The sequence below is a fragment of the Arabidopsis lyrata genome, assembly GCF_000004255.2.
Source record: "Arabidopsis lyrata subsp. lyrata unplaced genomic scaffold ARALYscaffold_1, whole genome shotgun sequence".
NCBI classification, from domain to species: domain Eukaryota; kingdom Viridiplantae; phylum Streptophyta; class Magnoliopsida; order Brassicales; family Brassicaceae; genus Arabidopsis; species Arabidopsis lyrata.
This window is the reverse complement of record NW_003302555.1, coordinates 4685330-4709576: the sequence shown is the minus strand read 5'-3', so window position 1 is coordinate 4709576 and position 24247 is coordinate 4685330. Positions and strand designations below refer to the sequence as shown.

Genomic DNA, 24247 nt, shown 5'->3' with positions numbered 1-24247 from the left:
ATAATAACAATCATTTATTCATGAAATTAAACCTATGGTACTCTGATTTGTTGACATCTAGCAGAAAACAACTTGTAGAAATATTCGTCTGCTTCTCAGATAATATTCCTTACGGTGTCTACCAATATTACATAATCTGGACGGTTAATTCTTACAAATCACGTGTTAATAGCTCGTGACAACGAAATCGTTTGGCCGATGCATTAGCGCCACGTGTCAGACAATCCCCGCTTTACAAGTCCACGTTAAGCTTAAGTGATCCTGTTTTTCCAACACTGACCGTTGATTACAAAGAATCGTCCAAGGGTCCACGTGTACGAACTAGATACGAATCTGATCCGTACAGTACCTCCAAAACAAACCCTCCGACCGGTTCAGTAGTTTCAACACAAGCTTTGATTGGCTTTGACTATGGCCTTCCATTTTCTCCATCAAGAAGAGGACGAACTATAGATTGATATATATGTTCATGAGGTGTAACTCCTTGAAGAATCATGTAATCATGAAGCTCAACGACTTCCTCTTGACCGCGATTCTTACTAAACGATGTAATCAGAGTTCCATATGTTATAGAATCCGGGACAACACCTCTTTCAACCATAATCTTCAATACCTCCTTCGCTTTCTCGTAACAACCAAACTTGCATAAGTGATTGATCAAGATGTTGTAAGTCACCAGACTAACTGATTTCTCACCGTCCTGTTTCTGCATTCTAGATAAGATATTGTCAGCTTCTTCGACATTCCCAATTTTGAGAGACCCGTTCAACAGCGTGTTGTAAGTTACAGTGTCCTTGCTTTCCATAGCGTTCACAACCGCTTCAGCCGCACCAGCCATTCCTCTTTTGCTTAATCCATTCACAATTGAATTGTAAATCACAAGATTCGGCGTTTTATTCATCTTGATCATACCATCATATATATCGATAGCTCTTTCCAACTTCCCTTCCTTTAGGTATCCATCAATCAAAGTACCAAACAAAATCGTATCGAGACCTAAACCGTGAACCAACATACTCCCTAGAATCTGATCAACACACACCAGCTTTTTATCCCTTACAAAATGGTGCATAAGCGTGTTGTGACAAACTATATCTTCCACGAGTTTCTTCTCTGAAATCTGTCTATGAAACTCAACAGCTTCCGCTACATATCCGTTTCTGCATAGACCTCTGACAACAATGGCTCGAGTAAACCCATCAATTTGCATCCTTTTTCTGACCATATCACGCAACACCATCATTGCTCCTTCAGTGTCACCTTCCATAAACAGCCAATAAACAATAGAGTTATAGATAACAGTATTGGCCACAAGTCCCTTACTCGTCATCTCATCACACAACCTTAAGGCTTCATCTGAACTTCCAGCTCTACCATACGCATCCACTAAAGCTCCATAGGTTCTTTCATTGCAATCAACACCTAATTTAACCATTTCACCACGGATTCTTTCCGCCAAATCCAATCTCCCCGCCTTGCAAAACCCATTGATAACCGAATTGTACGTCACAGCATTAGGTGAGACAAAGTTTCCAGACATCACTCCCATCTTCCCTAAGAGCTGCAAGGCAAATCTCATATCGCCCGTCTTACAAGCTCCATCAATCATCATATTAAAGCTAACAACATTAGGCCAAATCCCACATTTCAACATCCGGTAAAACACAGATAACGCTTCAAACAACTTATTCTCCTTACAAAACGAATAAATAACAAGATTAAAAGTATTCACATTCTCAACATACCCCAGAGAATCCATTTCCTTGTAAACCATCCAAAACCAATCAATCTCATTCAAATTCAACAAACAACCCATAAAATTATTCAACGCATGAACAGAAACCCAAAAACCCTCTGTTCTCGTCTGCTCAATCACTTCATAAGCTCCTTGAGCATCACCATTCTGTGTACAAGCTCTAACCAATGAATCAAACACATCAAGACTTGAACCACAGGCTTGGTAACTTCGAATCAAACCCGACAAAACATGTAAAGGACTCAACTTTTCACCTTCTACAGACATCAAATTCACCATTATTGATAAAGCATCATCAAATCTTCTCCAATCGACCAGCAAATGAATCATCACACAAGAGGCTTCGAATCGATTCTCGGACTTAGCCACAGTGTTGTTCTCTAAAACCCAATTGTAGAATTCTAAAGCTAGCTTCGGCGAGCTTCGAAACTGTCGAAGAACTCGACTTATCAACGGATTTGTGAGACTTGAGGAGAATTGATGAAGAGTGTTCCATCTTCTCTGTTTTAAATTCAAACAGAGAGCACTAAAGAGAATGTCTTCCGGCTCAGGATTCGAGAATTTCTTAGCGACGTGAAAGCAACGTACCAGGAAGCTCGTTCTTCTGGAGAAAACGTGAGCGAACATACGGTACAAGGAAAAACTCAGATAACGATAAACCCTAGAAGCAAAAACCCTAAATCAAGACAGAGGTTTTTAAACGTAGAATTCGAAGGCATTATCTTCCAATACACCGGCCTCTATCTTAGCGTTTGAAAACCACGATGAGTAATTCCGGCGACGGCGACGGCGACGGCGGCAGAGAGAAAGGTGAGGACTTGGCGAGAATAACGGGATTAAATACCCAACCAGATGACCGGTTTAAGGATAACCGAAATTAATTTGGTCATACATTAAAATGGGCTCAATTGGGCCGCATGACATCGATAACCGAAGTTGGGTCTAAGTCTAATTGGGCCGCATGACATCGAAAAAATTCCCCTACAATATTATGAGCAGTTGAACAAGTCACACACTTGTTGAGAGCCATTATTACGTATCAGTATCAGCAATGAAATTGAAATCACTTGAAATGGTGACACACTTGTTTTCCTCTAATGGCCAGAGTTTCACAAAGTTATGTCAAATGGGATTTGCAAGGTTTATTCCGATCCGCTTAATTCTCAATCGGAATTTTGGATCGAAGTTTAAAGTAATCTGAAAACACATCTGAATTTAAAGTTCAGATTTATCCAATTCTTCAATCATCAAATTTGTTTTTAGTGAAAGTGATCACTAACCGGCTAACCCCATCACATAGTACCATATTTGAACTACCACAACTTGGATACTTAAGACTTACATGCTTTCATTTGTCCTTTTATTGCAGGATTATATTTTCCACAAAAAGACAATTATAATATGTAACTTTCGCTGACAAATATTGTTAATTAGTTAGAATTTTGAGCATTCTTATAGTTTTCTACATGAAACAATGATTTTGGAATTGTATATATAAATGATAGGAATCAATTTAATTAAAGGAATCAAATTATTGAGAGAGAGAGTGTGGTGAATGGTGAAGAGAGAGTTTGAGATAAGAGTGGAAAGAGATGTGTTGAGCCCACAAATATGAATTAGGTCATGAAATTATAGACTTCTCGATCGATCAAATTCACTTTCAAAGGTCCTTTCTTGAAAAAGGCAAAGGCATAACTCACAAAGTGATCAAAAACATTTTTGACAAACTTCCCTCTCTTATGCTTTAACACTCTCTAACTTGTGTCACTTTCTTTTGACCCCAACCATACCCTACCCCCTCCATAACCTCATGTCCATATAATACATATCTCTCTAGTGTAGTAGATACATTCACATAATTAACTATATGTTTGGGATTGTTAATTAGATCAAAAGATGACTCCTAATCTCGTTATACTTGAAAATACACATAATTCCCCTACGCTAATTCTAACAACCATTTTTCAACGAGTCGATCAAGTCAAGAATCATATTTTCTTGTTTGTTCATGAATTTCTTATAGATTTTTTTCTTTCTTATTTGTGCATGTTATATGTTCTTATTGCTCTTAAATTTGGCCAAACTTATTGCTCGTAAATTCACCAAGAAAACTTCTTCATGAATTGGCATCACTATGTGCATGTTATTTATTTGTTTTAACCACTAGATCACTCCATATAGGTCTCATTAGTCTATATCAATTCAGAATTAATTATATCATTAATATTTTCTATGTTATAACTTTCAGTGACGTCTATGTATATATATATAAGAAGATGCCATTTCATGAGCAATCATGATTTTATTTGGGAAAATGAATTGAAAATAGTGTCTTTTTCTGGCTCGTGAGTGCCCCCACTTTGAAGTGGATTCTTTGGACAGTTTACCTGTGGACACAATAATGTTGCAAGGACACATCTGTTCTCATTAATTATACAAACTTTCCCTTTCATATCATATCAAATTATCACTTAATTAATAACTAGACCTAATATACTATACTAATTTAATCTATTACTATTGTAAACAAAATCGGTGCTCAATCATTAATATCCTTGTTACGTGATACATGACATATGAAATCGGGTTTTAACGTTTAATATATATTATACATCATATACAACTAAAAATGAACACTACGAGGAAGAGTCATATATAACGTAATTATTTTCATAGGTTAATTTTTGTTTTTTGTTTGCTAATTCAAAGTTTCAGTTTTCATGTTAGATTCCATTATGTTTTATAATATATTCAAACTCGAAAGCAAAAATTCAATCAAGTTCCTTTCAGGAAATTATTGCTCAGCAATCAGCATGTATCGTAAGCTATCTGCCTTGTATTAAAAATTATTTAGTAACTTTTTATGATATATTATTGAATCTCCATTTTATTATGCCTTTTGGGGTGTTAGAGAGACATTAAAATATTGAATTTTTTAATGGAATTATTGTTGATTTTGCCATTTTTTACCAAAATCTTTTGAAAATGCCATTTTTGCAAAAATCTTATGGATTTGCCATTTTCTAACACTTAAAAATGTACGTATTTCGGATTTTTTTTGGTAAAAATACGTAGTTTATACAAAATATTAAACCCTAAGAACAACCACAACCGACTAAACCCAAACATAACGACTAAAACGCATGTTTCCGTAGTCTGAAAAAGGGTAAAATCCATAAACTATTCAAAAAATGGCAAAATCCACAAATGTCATCCCAAAAAATGGCAAATCCGTAATTGATTTTTTTTAAATTAATCAACACAACAAAAAGAGAGAAAATTATACACATAGCACATGAGGTTCTTGAAAATTTTTCCACAATTAATTTATCAATCTAAAAAGTAAAAAAAGAAAAAGCATTTGCATGGGAAGCCAATTATAAATCTTATACATCTCAAGCTTGGGATTCAAGAAAGTTGCAAAATTAACTCTAAACTGACAAAATAAGCAAAATATTTTTCAAAGGTTTTTGTTTTAAAATGTTTTTTTTTTCAAATTATATATTACTAACTTAGCCGTAGAACCCTGTTTGGCTCCAAATCGCGTCTCGAACGCGCCTTAATTCTCGTCCTTTGAGAGTTCTTCCAATTCCTTCAAACACAGAGCCCCCGCCACCAGATTTTCTGCTCCGCCGCTTTTGGCTCTGCGCAAGATACTCATGCGGCGGCATCATCATCCTGGAATCTTCCTCCTCCTCTTCCTCCGACTCGTGTATCGACTCAACCGAGTTGACTCTGTAAATCTTACTCCAATCCGGCACGTTCACCGGCGCCGACGACGCCAACTGCCTCTCAACTCTTCCTCCTCCCCCTCCACCGCCTCCTCCTTCTCCTCCGCCACGTATCTGGTGCACGATCCTCGGCGAAGATGACGCGTCCTCAAACGCCAGCGACAAACCACCACCCACGCGCCCATTCCTCACCACAGCATCGCGTGTGTTCCACGCGCCGTGAGATTCCAGCATCTCCGGGCTGTGATCGACGGCATGTGACCAGATGTCCTCCTCCGTGAGCTCTGATTCGTCGGTGACGGAGTTTCCGTTACTGTCACCGTAACTGTAGCTGCTTCCTAGATACCTCTCGCTCTGGCTCGTTGTCAGCTTTCGACCTCTTGCCATTGAAACTTCTTTTAATCTCCACAAATTAATCGTTTAGTTAAATCACTTTTAGATTATTATTATCTTAAACAACATTCAGAGATTAAGTAATTAGAGATTTCGCTATAAGTTTTAACGAAGCGAAATGGACGACTATATATAGCATCTTCGTAAGCAGAAGAGTCCAAAAGAATGTGAAATGACTAATAAATCTCACCTATACCACTATATTATCAGTTTCTTACAAAAATAACCCATAAGATATCTTCCTAAGTAATAAACCCTAATTTTTAGTTTCAAAAATCTAGCGGTCCTTGTTTGATAGAGTTTCTTTCCACCGTTGGATTTAATGTACATAACCAACTTTTGGATGGAAAAAGTTTGCACGAAAGGGTAGTACGTAATTTCGTGAATGTGTTTAATATTCTGCCATCTAATAAGCGCAAACGAATTTTGAATTTAGACCATCTCTTTTGTCTTTCGTCAAATCAAGTAAGAATCTTTGTGATCTCATATCTGGAATCTGAATAGTAGAGGGATCGGTTTAGAAAAAAATAAAATAAGGAGGTGGTAAATGTAAATATTTGAGGGTTTGATTAATGTGGATAATAAATCATAGAGTTCCCACACGTAACAGTTAACAGATAAACAATTTGGATACGCTGTAATAAGACGAGACATGCCACGTGACGCGCTACCGAGAGGCGCGTGTGAATCACTCGAGGATTCTCTCTTTGTTTTTTTTTTTTGGTTAATAATTTAAGTCTATGGAAACACTTATTGTCAACTTGCCAAATTGGGGGAAAAAGTTGCAAAGTTTGGATCGCTTGTTTTGGTAAGAAAAAATTGTTCACGAGAAATTTTTTCTTTTTCACAATAAGTTTTGTTGCAAGATCAAAAGTTTAGCCAAATTGTTTCTGTGCAACTAAGTTTGCAATAAGATGATACCAATTTATGGGTTTGTAGTAGTGTCATCATCGTATCGTAATCTATATATCCATATGTTGTAGAAAATAAATAAAATGTATTCCTATTTATGTTGATGTTTACATTACGTTAAAAAAAAAATCTAAATCACTAATTTTTTTAAAATATAAATAACTAATTTTTTCTAATAATTCAATGTTTTAATTGCATTTCGCCATTTAATTGTGGTGATCACAACTACAATATACGATACATGGCCAGACTTATAACAAAGTTTTTAAGTAGTGCTAGAAAAGATTTTTGTAATGGTGGTGGAGTGCGGTTAAAATTGTTAAACTAAAAATAGTAAAAAGTAATTGTTAAAGGTATATCTGTTTTGGTTTAACAAAGAGTATAAACTTTGGTCAAGTTCAAGGGAATCATATATCAGTGTTTAAATCCAAAGTGGAACCCAAAAGAACTCAAGTATATTTCACACTAAAACCATTAATTAACTGCTTTGTTGATTGTTAATCAAATGGTGTCGCTTTTCATTCAATAATAACTTTTAATTGATAATTAAAAGTAGGTTTTCCACTTGACACTTGTGACGAACTTAGTACAAAGAAAGATATGGACCCCACTGTGTCCACATTGAACGGCTGAGAATGAGAGACAGAAGAGTATCATACATACTTCGTAAACATAGCAGCTACATTTTGTTTAAAACAATTACACATCTTATTTTTCGTTTTTTCCCTATTTTGAACCAATATTTTGAAAATAATTTAAGAGCAGCAAAGTAGTTCATCTTTAAAAAATTAAAACTTTCATTTTTTGTAAATCTAGTTAGAATATAGAATATTAAAAATAAAAGAAAAAATCCCTTAACTAAATTTCCGTTTTATGCTTATTCTTATACGTATGTAAATTCGAGTAATTTTTTCATATGTATTTATCAGTTCAATAGAATGACGAAATAGAAGTATCAGAATTCTTCATGCCATGTTTGCCGTAAACAAATACTCTTTCAATTATGAATAAATCGATAATTAGATATACAAAAAAACTTTTTGTCTACTTTACTCAATTTAGATAATATGAATAAACATATGAGAACACATTTTTAGTGTTTGATTTATCCACGTTAGTTAGATTAACATGTGAGAAAAGATAATCAAATATTATGTTATAAATAAAATATTATGTTATAAATAAAATAAAAATATTATGTTATACATTGAAAGAATATTCTTAAGTTTGTAAATCCATCACAGTCACATATATGATTATACTATAGATGAGTCATGATTGGTTGCATAAAAATATTCCACTCAATAATGCTTAAGAGAAAAAAGAAAAAAAAAAACTAAAACTAAAACATATATAAGTAGAAATACACAAAAATAGTGAAAAGATGATACAATAAAAAGGAAAAATCACTGGAAATATCGATATAACTATACTGTACGTCTAAATCAATGTAGGGATAACAATTTTAATTTGACGAGATTATTGGTATATAATAAGTCAGGTAGTTGTCTTTTTGAGAGACGAACAAGTCATTGTGTTTGTTCTCATTCACTACCCCACAATAGACCCCTACCACCTCTAGCTAGGGCAATTGTACCTTACTGTATTTATATTAATCTACATACATTAAATATTTGTATACGCTATTTATCAATTTTTTGTCACGATATCGTACAAATGATCCAATCCTATGCAAGAAAAGATTTACATCTATTTGTTCTATGTGAAATGCACCAAACAATTGAATCCATCAGTCTTCAGATCCTATGCATGTCTATCGTGAGTAACCTCGAGGAGTTCTGGTATATCATAAGATTAGATATATTTAAAGTTTTTCTGACAATGGATATGAAACTTTCTCATGTGGGATATCTAATTTTTAAGTTCAATTCTTAGAAATGTAGCTAGAGAGATTACAAATCTTCTGAACCGGCAGAAGCGGGACAAAGCTAGATAATTCTAATTTTTAATTTAGTATTCAATTGAGAAATGGAATTTTTGGAGTTGGAAAATATAAAGAGAAATAACATGATTGGCCATGTGCAAAGCCGTAACGCTGGCCATAAATTGGATCTCTAGATTCCATGGATCATTAGCAACCAAAAAATAAAATAGACAAATATGATATTTATTAAATATATTTTATATAGAACCAAACAAAACAAGTGACAAAGAAAAAAAAAACTAAAACAAAATTTATATAAAAAACACTATATATGTATATATGCGATGCAGAGTTCACAATTAATAGCAACAAAACTAAAAAGACATCCAAGAGAGGTTGACATTGATGATATGTCCTTTGTTTCTAACTGACAAATGCTTGTTTTATATTAAAATGACAAATTTTTATCACAATGTTTGATTCATGTTGCACTACTTTTCTAAAAACTAAAGATGCAATGAATTCTTTTAAAAATATTTTCTCTAAAGATGCAATAATTAAAGGCGTAAGGTAAATTTATACATGTAACTAGGCATGTCAATCGGACTAGCCCGGCCCGGCCCGGCCCGAAGCCCGCAAAACCCGTACATATTTGAGCCCGGCCCGTAAAAATTCCGAGCCTATATTTTAAAGCCCGGCCCGGCCCTAACAGGGCTACAGAGCTTTTCCGGGCTCTTTTGGGCTTTTCTTCCGACAACAAAAAACAAACTTATAATTTATAATATCTCTTAAAAAAAATCTATATATGAAACGAGTCAATCAAAATTTAAACCACTAACGCTAATTTAGTTTTTTAAAAAGAGAGTTAAAATCAAATAAATAATTCAAATAAATTGTTTAAACTTATACTAGATAAAATATAATATCAAAATAATTCAAATTAGGTAGTAGAGCTAATATTTGCTTTTTCGATTTATAGTAATACATAACGAAAAAACTATGTTTAGGGTTTTCAACTCTATCAAAATTTCTTTTTACAACAAATCTTACAATTAAACGAAAATATTAACAAAAAAAAAGATCAAAATATTTTTTAAAGGGCTTTTCGGGCTAGCCCGAGTCCGGTCGGGCTAAGCCCAAAGAACCCTTTAGCCCGAACGGGCTTAGCCCGAAAGGCCCGATTTTTTCTGGACATATATTTTGAAGTCCGAGCCCTCTGTTTTTCAGGACTGGGCCGGGCTAGCCCGCGGGCTTTGGCCCTAATTGACATGTCTACATGTAACCATGTCCCAAAAATCATGGTAACACTTGACCTAATGATTTGTCTAAAGATACAAATGTTTCTTTACTTTATATTTGAGGTTCAAATTCCAAACCGTGAAAAGTTGTTGCAAATGGTCGTCTGCGTAGGTTCCCACACTAGAGCAAAATCATATCAAATCGCATATGTTGCCCCGTTAATACTTCTATGATGAATTTATGTAATGCGGATTAGTTCCAATTGTTGCCAATTGGTAATAACTATTTTTTGGGATTGATAAGTTATTTTTTCGTTACACTGGTTACAATCTAACGGATTTGATGTAACTATATTGGTTGGTACATGTAGATAATACTTTTCATTAATCATTAAAAAATTACGCTTGTTGTAACTTGTAAGAAAAAAAAATTCATCTCCTCATACTTTTTTTTTTTTTTTGGTGTAATCCTCATACTTTTCTTGCAAGACCATTAGTGTTGTGTTAAACATTATCTTCATCAGACACAAACTCAAATCTCCCAAAATCAATCTTATTGTCTTCAGCTTCCATAGATCTGGCCATCTTTATCAAACCTTCACCTTGTCTCAACCTCTTATCCTCAATTCCTCCTACTTCTCTCGCCGTCTCCAAACACTTCTCTAACTCAACCACAAACAAATTCATCTCCTCATACTTTTCTTGCAAGGCAAGTTTTGCATCCATGAACTTAACCCTAACCCTTTCCTCCCTCCACATCTCAGCCATATGTAACATGTGCCTCTCCTCCTCTGTTTCGTCCCACATCCTCCTAGTATTCACCTTCAATTCATTGATCCTCGTCACCAGTTCCTCGCACACCTTCTCCATTGTGTCTCTTTCTCTTCTCAACCGATTCACTGATGATTCCCTGTCCAAAATCTTCTTCTTTAACCTAGAATTCTCAGCTTTAACTCTTTTCATTTCTTCACTCTTTTTGCTTAACTTTTCTTTCAAGTAATCAACAAATGGATCACTGGTTTCTTCTCTTTCATTTCTTTGATGTCTGGAGAAACATTTAATATTTTCCTCTGACCCAAACTTTTCAGCCTCAAGCTCTCTGATTCTCGATTGAGCCTTCCATAACTCCGCTTGAAGTCGAGGAACGAGGCTAATGTCTAAAAACTCGTCTTCTTGAAACTTCTCACAAGGTTCAACGGAGTAATACGTTCGGAGAGATCCCAAGTCCCACTTCGTTATGCTCTCCATCTGAAATATTTCGTGTTAGATATTCGAATTAATTAACCAAGAGAAATGTCAGAAACCAAACCAAATGATCACAAACCTGATAGATAAAGCGTTCTGCCAAGGAACCTTGACCTTGATCAGAAGAAGGCTTTTGATTGAGGTTGTCGAGAGAGATTACGACCAAACAATGGTGGCCGTTGTTGTTTTCTTCGGTGGGTGGAATATGCGACGGATGAGATGTGTTCTTTCTGGTGATGAAGAGAGAGTGGATCCTTAACGTTGGTAATGCGAGAGAAGAAAACTTTCATAAGTGGCACGATGAAAAATTAAGATTTAACCATTTTATGGGGACATATTAATCGAATACATCTACATTGAATCATAATGTATAGTATTAAGAAAGAAATTTCGAAACCATCTAAGACAATGATTTTGTATCAGATTTGGTCTCTTTACCGCATCTGTGTAGTTTAAAGCACAATAAGTTATGAACTTTTTCCATTTTAATAATCAGATAATTTTGGATATATTGAATAAAACAAGTATTTAACAGATATCTTACTATAATTAATATGTCATTTTAGTAATTGTTTTTGCACCAGTTGTTTTCCTATATATTATACTACTATAGTATACAAGATGAGATGGTCCAAACTATTTGCCACAATCAAAAATATTTTCTTCCTAAGATAGAATTTTACCAATTAAACATTTTTGTTTTAATGGTAGATGACTTGCTTGACCTTCGCATTGTTGTTAATTGATTAGAATATTCGAGTAGTAGTAACTAGTAATTGAGCCTAAACCAAAGAAATTAGGCATTTGAATTAGCACATTTGCAGAACCAACAAACTTAGAAAGCTTGAAAATAAGTGTCAAAGAGCAATAACAGTTAAAGAACCATTCAACAACAAAACTAAAACCAGAGAGGGACAATAGCAAAGCAGAAGCCACAAAATAAATCAAAGTTGCAATAACCTTAAACATGTCTTTAAGAAAGCTGGCGCCGCTTGTAACGCACCATCACATTGCCTTTAACACCAACCACCATAGCGTTCCAGTCGATCTCAGGGAACGGTGAAACCAACTCAAGCTCAAAGTTCCTCAACAAATGACTCCATATGGCTTTGATCTGCAGGTAAGCAAACGGCTCTCCAAGGCACCCGTGCCTACCTCCTCCGAATGAAATGTATGAGAATGCTCCTGCGGCTTTGTCCTCTTCTCTTCCGGGGGAGTATCTTTCTGGGTCGTAGGTGTCTGGGTCTTTGAAGATGTGCGGTAAGCGGTTGGCAAATGCGGGAGAGGTTGCAACGATGTGACCCTTTGGGATATCATAAGTTTTTCCATCCCGAGCTGTCACACTGAAATCACTGTGTGAGGCTCTCATGAGCATGATCAATGGAGGGTGAAGCCTCAAAGCTTCCTTTATGCAGCGGTAGAGAACATCCATCTCGGATAAGATATCATGATCGATCTTGTCTCCGTGTTTCGCAATCAGGTTCTTCTGCTCATCAAGAGCAGCTGAGAAGTATTCTTTGTATCTCATCAGATAAGCACCGGTCCAGGTGGAAGTGATAGAGCTCGTGTGTTGTCCTGCAAACAGAGCAGCAATGAGCAAACCAGTGACTTCAGATTCGGTTGTCTGTCTACCGTCTTTGTACTTTGATTCGATGAAACACTGCAACATGTCGTTCTCTGATTTTCCAGAGCGTTTTCTCGACCCAATGATTTTTGAGAAAATCTCAGCAAGCTTTTCTCGGGCACGGTCACGACGGCGGTGAGCTGGAATTGGGAGATATGGGAAGAGAACACTGATGGGAAGCATTCCATTGTCCAGGTCATGGAACAAAGCAGAGACATCATCAAAAAGCTGGTCACGAACTTCTCGACCAAGTAAACATCTACTTGCAGTCAAGATGATAAGACGCTCTAGCTCAACCTTGAGATCAACTTCACCACTCTCACCCCATTTTGAGAAGTAATCCTGCCAAGAACAAGGACAAGTATTTATAAATGAAACTACCAAAAAAAACACACACCACCTACTCAGTGGAAGATTATAGCAGAGAATCAAGTCCTCCGTTAAAGATGAAACCGAGTATATGTTTTATTTCAGTATAAGGAAGCAGAGGCATGAAAGGTGAACCTAAACTCATATACTCACTCATACATCATAAGTGCAAGCTAAAAAATCCAAATTTCTTTACCTCAGCTTCAGTAACCATCATATCAACATAGCCCTTCAACTTGGTGACTCTGAGTGCCTCAGTGAAGAACCGAAACTGCTCCTGACGAACAGAATAATCGACATCGAAAACAACTCCAGGACCAAAAGTAGGCACATTGAATTGATACACTTCCTGCTGACTAAGATCAGACTCAGAAGCTTTGAAAAAATGAGCAGAGACTTCAGGACCAATAAGAAAAGTAATCTTTTTGTGAAGAAGATTGACAGTAAACACACTTCCAAGCTTAGGGTATTCCTCTCTAAGCATAACAATAGGTCCTTTCAAGAATTTGATAAGACTTCCAATCAAAGGAGGCCAAGCTTTAAGAGTAGGAGGAAGACGCTTCTTCTTGGAATCAGAAGTGAAGAAGGAGAAGATGAGTTTGGCTATAACAAGTGTAGCCACTATAACCAAACCCGTCTTCAACAATTTGTTCTCCGAATCCAATTCCATTGTTTAAACTGTAAAAATCCATTAAAAAAAAGCCAAAATCACACACAAAGACGCAAAGTTTAGAAATTTGAATCACGATGCGTAGTTAGATTCAGATCCAGATTGATTCAGATTGAATCGTGAGTGAGTGATCTAATCTTAGGTTAAGAGTTTCTACGATAACGGCTAGTGAAGATGGATAAAAAAAAACAGAGAAACCAGAGGATAAGCGTAAAAGCACACTGTGATGATTGTGTTAAAGAGGAGAATCGAAGAAGCTTACTTTGGAGGAGGAAGCAATTGATTGATACGATGAGAGACGGCGCGGGGAGGAAGAAGAAGAAGAAGAAGACAATACGGCTCTCTGGAGAAGATTTGCTCTCACGATGGAGAAGAAATCGTCGAAGCTGAAGAAGACTGAAGCTGATTTCTCTCACCTGAATTGCTCTTTTTACTCTTTACTTTTTTTCTTAAAATAAAATTCAGCTGTAAAAAACACATGTGGCCTTTTAAAAAAAAAAATAAAAAAAATGACAAAAAGTAAAACCAACGGCGAGCGATTATGGTATATATAATTCGTGTTTAAATTCAAAATAGTTCACTTTTGAAGGTAAATATATGGATTCATTCCACTTCGAACAAAATCCATGTGTATGTGGATTTTTAAGTTTCGAAACAAGTCTTTTATCCAAAGTAGTTTGCGGGAAACTCTTACCAAATAAATAGCCTATACATCCCAAAGAGAACTCAGATTTGATCATGCCAATTATTTATTATAAAAATAAGGTTGGATAGGTTTTGTTTAATGCCTTAGACGACGACGGAGAAAACAAAGTAACTCAACATTTTTTTATTATATTACAGAAAGAACAAAGTGACCGAGTCGTAGTGAGCTCGTGGTCACAACACATGCGATCGAGTATTTTAAAACGCACCCGTTTTTTGGTTCTTAGTGCATAAACTATAATAATTGTGTTTGTCGAGGAACCACTAGTAATCTTTTTAGATAACATCTATGTTTACGCACACGGGATTCTTACAAAATTAACTAGTTTTCCCAGCATTTATTAGGTAACAAAACAAAACGACCAACGGCAAGATTTAATTAAGCAAAACAATAATAAAAAGTCGTCAAATCCATGGACGATTTTATATTTCCATAACGTTTTCAAAATGAATCATTCTAGTCTTTCTTACCTACCTTTCTCATCAATAATAATCAATGTTTACGTTAATTCTGACAATTATTTTCATATTTGGTAAATGTTCTATTAATATTACTAACTAATTACACATTCTAGAAATTATTGGACTTAACTTTTTCAACGTTCCATGCTAATTTATCTAAAACGGTATTCAGTCGAATATTTTTTCCGTTTTCAACATATATAAAATAATAGTTTTTTTCTCAGTTAGTGTCTCACAAGTCACAAGTCACAACTCAGATTTCGACACTTTCTTAGCTGTGACTGGAGAAGTATTGGTATTATTATTCAAGATGGTTAAGATATATATACTCTAGATGTGAAATTCGATCGATGACTAAATCATCATTCCTCAGGATAATGGAACCGTGTCGAAATATATCCATTTATAAACTATATTTTATGTGATGAATTTGCTATCAATTAATTGTGAAATTTCTTTCATTATTGAAAACTTTTTTTTCCTCTTTTTATTCAAATGTGAACACTCTTTGGGCTTTGTTTCCTCTGCTCTGCAATTCTCTCCCTTCACGCCCAACAGTTTCTGATTCTGTCTCTAGGGCTTGTTTTAATTTAAGGCCCAATTATCATCTTGGGCCTTGTTCCGTTTTGGATTATCATATTGAAACTTTTCAACAAATGTAGAAATTTCTCGTATTCTCCACTAAATTTTCCATTGAATCTCTGAACTGATCCGTCGGATTTCGAGACTCTGGTTTAAAAACATAGATAGTTAACACGTAAATTATTTCTACTACATTTGACAACATCAAACCGGGAAACATTTTTGTTAAATTATATTAAATGATCTTTACAAACTCCAAGATAATTGTGATACAAAAATAAGTTTTTTTGTTTGACACTAGATATTTTTAGCTACACAAAACGTTACAGTCAAATTTGGTCCGCACATACAGACTAGTTTGTGTTCCAACGATTAGACTTGAATCACTTAAATCTAAAACTATACTTTCTCCATATATTTGCGGCTAGTTTTTACATTTTAATGGCTTAACAAATAACAAATTAACATAAAGAAACCACAAAAAAATCGATTAACGTAGTACCAGATATTAATCGGCCTAGACACAACCACTTATCGGACTGGTTATGACAATTGACAAGACATGTTTTTGGTTTTATACCAAGACATGTTTATTAGTCAATTGGTATTTTTTATATCGCACCGGTACCAAGATGTGTAGATTAATCTTATTAATTAGTTCATTTTTTGTTAAAGTTATCTTATTAGTTCATGATTCTTGAAAATCCTTTTCTTGTAAAAATATGTTCATATGGAGGAGGCATATCATATATTTGTTTATCAATGTGTGTTTTCAATTTATAAATTCGATTTTATATTCACTGCCAATTAGTTTAAATATATAAGTTTGGTAATCTGAAAAAAAAAAGTTTGGTAATCTGTTTTTTTTTTTCCTTTTTGATAAATAGTTTGGTAATCTAACGTCATACGATAAGCTTGTTTCATGCATGCATATATCTAATATATATTGATACGCTAAAACAAATTTTAGGATCACAAAAAAAAGATATGGGAATATGCAAGATAAGGAGATCACATGGACCGTCAATTAAAAATCGATAAATTTCAGTGGAATTAATTTAATGACAATAATCACGGATTACGATTGATGTATCCTACCCCCCAACATTCGGATATATATACAGAGAATTCAGAAAAGTACTTGAAATGCTGTAAAAAAAAAAAAAAAAAGTACTTGAATATATATAGTTAGGCGAAAAATAGCTGTCATGGTGTCGCTCTTATCAATTAACCCTTACAAAAAGATTCGGTTGTATCAAAATTAACATTGGTGTTAGTTAATCTATTTAGCTTAATATAAACACTAGTATTAAACGCAAATTCTTACGCATATGCTTTTCAAGTTACGAGAAGGAACAAAAAAAAAGAGTTTAACAAAAGGAGCTCCCACTAACATTTTTGAATATTCGATTATAATAAAAATTAATACTAGTAAGCTTTCCTTTTCGTAGAGTAGGGTATGAAATAAATAAAATAAATCGCAAATCTCAAGAAATCGTTATATTCATCAAAATATGTGTAATATGCATAATCTAATCGTTAATGTTGTTTAATATTTATAGATACTATGTAATCCAATATAATATCCAGTAGTGTGATACGTACACTAAACTATTATATCTTTGTGTAACTTCTATCAATTTTATATGTTGATATTTGATTTTAGATTTAGGGATTTATACTTTGACTGAGCCGATTCTTACCAAACTAACTAGACCTAAAATACTATCCCACGAGATTCTCGAGTTATAGTCTTATATATAGACATCACGCGTAAGGTGGTCTACAATCATTTACCACGAGATTCTCGAATTGTAGAATTGTTTTACCCTAATTTCCCGCAAGAATTTCAACTTCTATGCTGATACATCAGACGCGTTGACATGATAACACAATATATGTTCACATCCACTTAGACATGTGTTTATGTAGTATCATGCTCGAACGGTTATCACATGTTGCTGAAATTAATTTAGGAAACTTTGTTTGTCCTTTATGAAAAATCTATATTTCTTATATAGTACATTATAATATCAGGTGTATGCTGTTCACCAGAATCCAGCCTTCTTAATTTCGATGAATTGTAGATATGTTTGTTTAATGCGTTATAAGAAAACAATAATTTGTTTTTTTATCAAGATTTTGGAGAAAATATATTTGAAGTTAAAATGTCTGAATGCCCCATTTTATGCATTCTTGTGGCTCTCACAACTTCCCGTCGTAGGAACAAAGGTTCAAAATTAAAATGTATATATTAGAAACATTTTATGGACTTCAAAAATTAAAAAAAAGGGAAAAACTTATGGACCAATTTATAAGATAGTAAATCTGAATCATAAGATCATTGTCTCTTCTTAATTACGAAAATTTGTTGAGATATTTATTTAATGCGTAGTAAAAGATAATGGGTGTGACTGGTAAAAAGTGGAAGAAATGAGATGAAAAATAAAAGAAAAAAGAGAAGAAAATAAAAGCAAAAAAAACACAAGAATTTTTTCTCTCATATATTTGAAGTGGGATGAATTCTACCTTTTCGCGTTGTTTTTTGAAAAATTGGGAAGAAAACAAAATCAACTGCTTTTCATTGACTAGTTACATTTAAGTACAACACAGAAGAATTATTTTTCTTCTATGAAAGAGTATCAGTCAGACCCAATACATCCTCTTATCAAGATTTGGAATAAAATAATATCCGAAGTTAAATGTTTGGATGGCCCATTTTGGGCACCCTAGTATGATCAAGATAATGTCTTTTCATAAACCACAGTTTTGGTTATTTTTGTCGAAATTTTTAAAAATTTATACTCATCATAAAAAAAAATCGTGGAATGTAGTTTAAATCATAGCGAAAGACTTTTCTTGGTAAAAAGAGGTTAGCCTAGCTAGTTTCTTGTAGTCTTTTTCCACGTCTACGATTACACTGTTTACTTAAATATCTCATACAAAATTATTTGCTAAATTGTCTTAAAACTTGGCCGGAGTGTTTGCGTGCTTAGAGCATGAATATTGGTTGAAATGTTGAGTATCTTAGATAAATCTTAGAATTAAAGTTGATTAAAAATAATCAAACCAACATCTTAAAGCTAAGATTTGTATCTAAGTTAAGATGTTTTTCTTAACTTAAGATGTTGCAAGGTGTCACATTATGATTGGTTAAAAATCAAACAAAAGAAGAATTTTTTTTTTGTATTTTATGTTATTTATGTTATAAATTGTATCTCATGTATGTTTTAATTTTTTTAATTTGCAACAATTATTAAATTTTCTATAATTATAAATTTTATTTTTATATAATATTATTTTTTTGTAAGAACCACATGTTAAGAACCTACCATTAATCACACAAAAATCTTAACCCAAAAACACTATCTTTTACCTATCACTTTTACAAATATATTACTTAAATATTTTTAAAATTTATTTCTAAGATACTACCAATAATCATGCTCTTAGTTGCTTAAATACTTATCGTTTATGAACTGTTGAACTCTAGAATACGGCTCCATTGACTCTGACAACTTCAGATTTTTCCATTTTTTCTCGTTAGGAAAATACATTTCTATTCCGATGGAGGCAAGTTTAGTGCGGTTTCACATTTGATCAAAACAAATGTTAACAATCTGATAAGCGTCATGATGAGCACTCCAATTTAAGATTGTATATTGAAAATCAAGCATAACAATTCCATGGTCATTATTACACATATATAGTACAGTAATATATATATATATATAAGCAATTATGTATATAAAAATTTCTGATCAAAAATATAAGCAATTATATATGTTTTACGGTCTGCGTCGCTTTCTCTCTTACTCACACTCACACAAATATGTCAATGTCATTTTCATTTAATAATTTTCCCAACAACCATGGCCCGAGGGAATTTGTGTTCATATTAAGAGCCTATAACACTGGTCCATTCAATATATATCTTTGACACAAACAAAAAAAAAAAACATGTATAAGATTTGGGGTTACACACTTACGTCAATACATGGTACAAACATCATATCTTAATTAAGACTTCAAAACTAGAAAACAGGTACAAACTCATAATTCACAGTTTATACACCTACCTGCTTGTATATTGTGTTTGCACCTGTAATCCAAAGTGCACAAATAAACTTAATAATTGTAATCTTTAATTAATTATGACTAAAGAATAAAAAGATTAAACTATACGTAAATATATAAGGGATTCTTTTTAAAAACGCAGTTATTAAATATGACTTGTAAAAGTTCTTAGAGAATCAACATTACTTGAAGTAAACTTATAACACGAAGGTATTATTAGTCTATACTGCATATTCGTTGGTCAACTAATTACCGCGATTATTCTGATTTCTTAAATACCTTGACGATTTCTTATTCTGAAAATGACTTGTCAAATATTCCACATAATAATTGTATATCTAAACCTATGACATTTAATGTTATTATTAAACAAAATTATAAAAACATACATTCAGACCTACACAACGAATCCGTGTGGATTAGCTGTGATTTAAATGCTAATCAACGTAATTTTACTGCCGCGTTTGCGACTCAATGGTCAACGTAGTTTGACCTGCCAATCAAAGTTTTTTTTTTTTTTTTTTTTTTTTTTTTTATTTTTTTATTTTTTTTTTTTTCTGCCAATCAAAGTTGTTTTGTGAATTTTAAAGCACGAGTTTGGTATGTCCAACATGGCACTTTTTGTACGTCACATCTTCTTTAAACATGATTTTTCTTTTTTCTTCTTCTTCTCTACGTTAAATAATGCTGCAAATTATTTATATCATCTTTTATAATTAATAAACTATGATTTAATGCATAAGCATATACCCATCATCATTATTGATTCGTTTGTAAAATCCAACATACCAAGAGTTGTCAATTTCCTCTTTTGACATGCATGTTTCAGTTCCGATCTTGTAGTTGGAGTTGTTATTTCTTTTTAGATATGTATATCTATATATATATTTTTAGATCACAATTAGCAAATAAATCCTGAAGTTGAGATGTATTTACAATGACATGCCATTAGCATTAATTATTTAGATTTGTTTTATTTAAGTAAAGATTTTTAATTGAAATTCATTTCTCATATATTTAGCAAAAGTCTCTACAAAATCTTTCCTTATCTATTTAAGTAAAGATTTTGAAATCAAATATGTTCTCAACAATTTACCAAAAATCTCTACACAATCTTTTTAAAAATCTCGACTTAGTTAACTTCTGATTTTTATCTGCAAAAAAAAAAATTAATTGTAACGAGTGGTGTAAAAATCGGGAATGTTGATACTACAATTTCTTCTACTTCTTTTTTTTCATATAATGAAAATTATTTTTTAGGATATTTTCTTAAAACCTCTAAACAAAACAAAGGGTTTCAAAAGATAGCTTCTCTTTTGGCGGGTCGACCCGCAAATCCGCAACTCTCTACGGGCTTATCCGCATGAACCTGCGACCCGTAGTGGATAAAAATATTATTAAAAAAAATAACAAATGATGTTTAATTTTACGGGACGGGGTTATATGGTGCAACGGGTTTAGATCAATATTAATATTAAACAATATACTATGGATGAAATCCTAGAATTAAAAATCAAAATTTAATTATAAAATCAGAAACACTAAACAAAATAAACAATATTAACAAAACAAATACAACTTAAAATTTTGCAAAATAATTTTTTAGTTATAAAAAAATCGACCCGCGGTGTAAAATCTAGATTTGGAAATTTAAGAAAGAAAAATATTTTTTTTAAATAATAGCTCCGCGGTGTACCGCAAGAAAAATCTTTCTCCTAAACTGAGGCAAGAAGAAGAAGAAAGCCAAATGTCGTTTAAGTGTATATATAGATATACCATTTAAACCTAAAACACAATTAATATACTCAAAACTATTAATATAGATATATGGATGATACATTTATAAAATAGGTCGAAATATTATATTATACTCTCTATTAATAAACAAAACTAATTATATTTAGATTTTTTAAAAAAAAATTATAGCCCCGCGGTGTACCGTGGGTTCAAATCTAGTTGGATAAAATATGGGATACAAATTGCAAGTTACGTGCTGCGGAAACCATATCCACATACTAATCTTTGTAATGACCCGAATCTAATATTGGTAGTCTATATTTTTTCTCGATCTCATCCATATTCGGTCTTCAATTATATTTTTGAAAATCGTGTTCCTTTACATAAGGAAAATTTATAATTCGATAAAGAGTTCAACGTCTCAAAAAATCAATTTTTCTATATTATAGTAATTTATAAATCAATTATTTACCCTTTTCAAATTTAAATTAACAGGAATTATTATTGTTATTTTTATTACAAGCTTGATATTTTGGTGTACGTATGCATTCTGTAGCTAATCGGCTAATCCTGTAAGAAAATTAGTTGAGAACGTATATTCTTTTCTTCAAAATATTAAATATAGCCATGTGATCATCGTAGACGAGTGACTCGTTGTTTTTCATTATTGCCACGATGCAACTGCCTTATTTTCCAACGTATCTTAACTGTAAGCATTTGCACGAATTTAATACCATATCTTCAAAATCTTCATTTTCGTTTAGAGCATCTCCAATGGTTCAATTTTTGGGTTCTCTCAATGGTTTCTCTCAGAAAATTTGTAAAAAAATAATTCAGAAACAATTTTAATGGAGAGAGCTGTCTCTCTTGTGCTCTCTTGTGAGAAACTTTAGATGAGATGAGAGACGTGTACGTGTCACGTTTTAATTGGGCGTTTTATTTGACAAAACTGAAAAGAAAAAAAATGCGTCGAAAAAAACCTTCGTTTTCTCTCGATACGCTCTCTCTTTCTTTCTCTCTAGCGAAACAAAATCAAACGATGGCGAAGGTGACGGCGACGGAGCCGGAATTTTGCTCCGAAGATTGAGGTTCAATTGAAGCAGTCGATATCAAGGTCGAGCAGTGGTTGGGCCGATTTCGTCATTTGCAGAGCCGGTGGTCACGATCGCCGGTGAAAGATGAATCAAATCAGAGAATCAATGACGAAGCTCGTAATTGGTAAGAATCTACTTCTTTTATGAAGTTTATCATGATTTAATTTGGGGAATTTGATGTTCGTTTTAAGGTTTTTGTTCTAAGCATCGATAAGTGGTTTTCTAAATACATTGGACGTTATGTGTTTGTTATTTGGTATGATTGAAGTGGATGAGTCGTTGAATGTTTGATTTAGGGTTCATAGTTTCTGAATCTCAATCTCTCTTGCTTCTCCGGTGCTCTCTTCTTCCACATGGATTTATGTTCTCTCTCGCCAGGAATCTCTGCTTCAGTTTATTCTCAACACATAAGGTAGAAACTTGTTCTAAAATGGGTTATTTGGTGTTTCTCTGTGTTGTGTAACTGATTTTGTGCTCATAGACGATTTTTAATATGTTAGCTTGTGTTTGTTATTTGGCATGATTGAAGTGGGAACTCGGGATAACAATCAGCTTGTGTTTGTAGGAACCGGGTACTTGAGTGGCTGTTTTGCTTTGATGGTTGGAGCTGAGGGATGCATTGTTGGTGTGGATCATATCGAAAATCGAAAAGAGTGTTGCTGCTTCCTTACTTAAGAAGGGATCTCTCTCCTTGTGAGTACTCGCTTTCTCTTGTGAGTTCCTTGCCTAGCAAAATCATATCTTTTACTCGTTTTCATCTTTTGGTAGATGAAAAAAAGGTTGGCAAGAGTTTGCACCATATGATGCAATACACGTAGGATTTATTAAGTTATATCATTAGAACTAAGAATCATTAAGCTCAAATTTTTGTTGGTTGTGATTTGCAGTTTTGAATTTTGATAATGTGGAGGAGTCAGTGTCCTCTTCAGAGCATGTACGATGCAGAGAATAGGAAAAAAGAGACAAACTGGTTGTGATTTGCAGTTTTCATGTGTAATGATGCTTGGGATGAGTTTGAGGACCAATAAACAGAGAAAAACACATAGGGTGGACCTGAGATTCTCCAAAACGTGAAGAGGGTGAATGATTTGCAGTCTGCATATTTTTGAATGATTGTACACCCTCCTTTTCTCTATATATACAACACTTCTTCTTGTTATTGTTATATCAAAACACAACATTTCTTGTAGATCTATCTTGTATAGGCTAAGTAGGAGACAAGACACTCAAATCAAAATATGTGTAGATCATGAATCTTTCATTTGCAGTTGACAAGTTTTTGATGTGATTATAAACTATTGAAACACCAATTACACCAAACACCAATGACTCCAATTATTTTTTCCTAATTCATCAAATTACATCAAAACCAAACATCAAATTACATCAAAATCAAAATATTTTCAAAAAAAGAACACACTAGAGAAACTACCATTGGACTAAGAAAATTTAAAAAAGAAAAACACAAGTTCTCATCTAAAAATTTCAAAAAAAATATGTTTAAACAATTGGTGAGAGCCCATGGAGGACTCTCACCATTGGAGATGCTCTTAGTTGATCTGTGAGTTTTGTATCGTAATTTCTTTAACAAAAAAAAGGGTTGTATCGTAATTTAAATTATGTTCAAAGTTATAAATAAACTTTAGGAAAAAGATGAAGATACCAATTTTTTTTTTTTTTTTGGTTGGTTACCCCTTCCCTTTATGGCTTTATCTACAAAGTGAAACTCGTAAGAAATTTTGATTTGAAAGTAGTATTGTGATAGAT

At 33.4% G+C, this 24247-nt stretch overlaps 5 protein-coding genes and 1 long non-coding RNA gene across 8 annotated transcripts; 2 read left to right on the top strand and 4 right to left on the bottom strand.

Moving 5' to 3' along the window:
- Nucleotides 1–17: 17 nt before the first annotated feature.
- Nucleotides 18–2765, bottom strand: LOC9325954 (pentatricopeptide repeat-containing protein At1g11710, mitochondrial). Its single transcript, XM_021010965.1, has one exon. It carries the CDS (start codon nt 2381–2383, stop codon nt 410–412), a length of 1974 nt encoding a protein of 657 aa, XP_020866624.1. The 5' UTR covers nt 2384–2765; the 3' UTR covers nt 18–409.
- Nucleotides 2766–5027: 2262 nt separating this feature from the next.
- LOC9325953 lies at nt 5028–6039 on the bottom strand. The gene has a single exon (XM_021014932.1). The coding sequence runs from the start codon at nt 5872–5874 to the stop codon at nt 5269–5271; it is 606 nt and encodes a 201-aa protein (XP_020870591.1). The 5' UTR covers nt 5875–6039; the 3' UTR covers nt 5028–5268.
- A 4328-nt stretch (nt 6040–10367) lies between these two features.
- LOC9325952 (golgin subfamily A member 6-like protein 6) lies at nt 10368–11493 on the bottom strand. The gene has a single exon (XM_002889842.2). The coding sequence runs from the start codon at nt 11161–11163 to the stop codon at nt 10420–10422; it is 744 nt and encodes a 247-aa protein (XP_002889888.1). The 5' UTR covers nt 11164–11493; the 3' UTR covers nt 10368–10419.
- On the top strand, nt 11228–11523 carry LOC110225030. The gene is given in 3 exon segments (XM_021013559.1): nt 11228–11253; nt 11312–11462; nt 11464–11523. Coding segments are annotated over 3 exon segments (234 nt in total). The 3' UTR covers nt 11521–11523.
- Nucleotides 11524–11945: 422 nt separating this feature from the next.
- On the bottom strand, nt 11946–14256 carry LOC9325951 (sterol 14-demethylase). Its single transcript, XM_021012997.1, has 3 exons — nt 14086–14256; nt 13350–13831; nt 11946–13126 (listed from the first exon to the last, which is right to left on the bottom strand). The coding sequence occupies exons 2-3, from the start codon at nt 13821–13823 to the stop codon at nt 12134–12136; spliced, it is 1467 nt and encodes a 488-aa protein (XP_020868656.1). The 5' UTR covers nt 13824–13831; nt 14086–14256; the 3' UTR covers nt 11946–12133.
- Nucleotides 14257–22204: 7948 nt separating this feature from the next.
- LOC110225048 lies at nt 22205–23768 on the top strand. Of its 3 annotated transcripts, none has more exons than XR_002329462.1 (4): nt 22205–22604; nt 22777–22892; nt 23046–23105; nt 23465–23768. It is a non-coding gene; the product is annotated as an uncharacterized LOC110225048 (long non-coding RNA). The 3 variants fall into 3 exon arrangements; XR_002329461.1 differs by having other exon boundaries at nt 22221–22604; nt 23088–23105; XR_002329460.1 differs by lacking the exon at nt 23046–23105 and having other exon boundaries at nt 22230–22604; nt 23465–23755.
- The last annotated feature ends 479 nt before the right edge of the window (nt 23769–24247 follow it).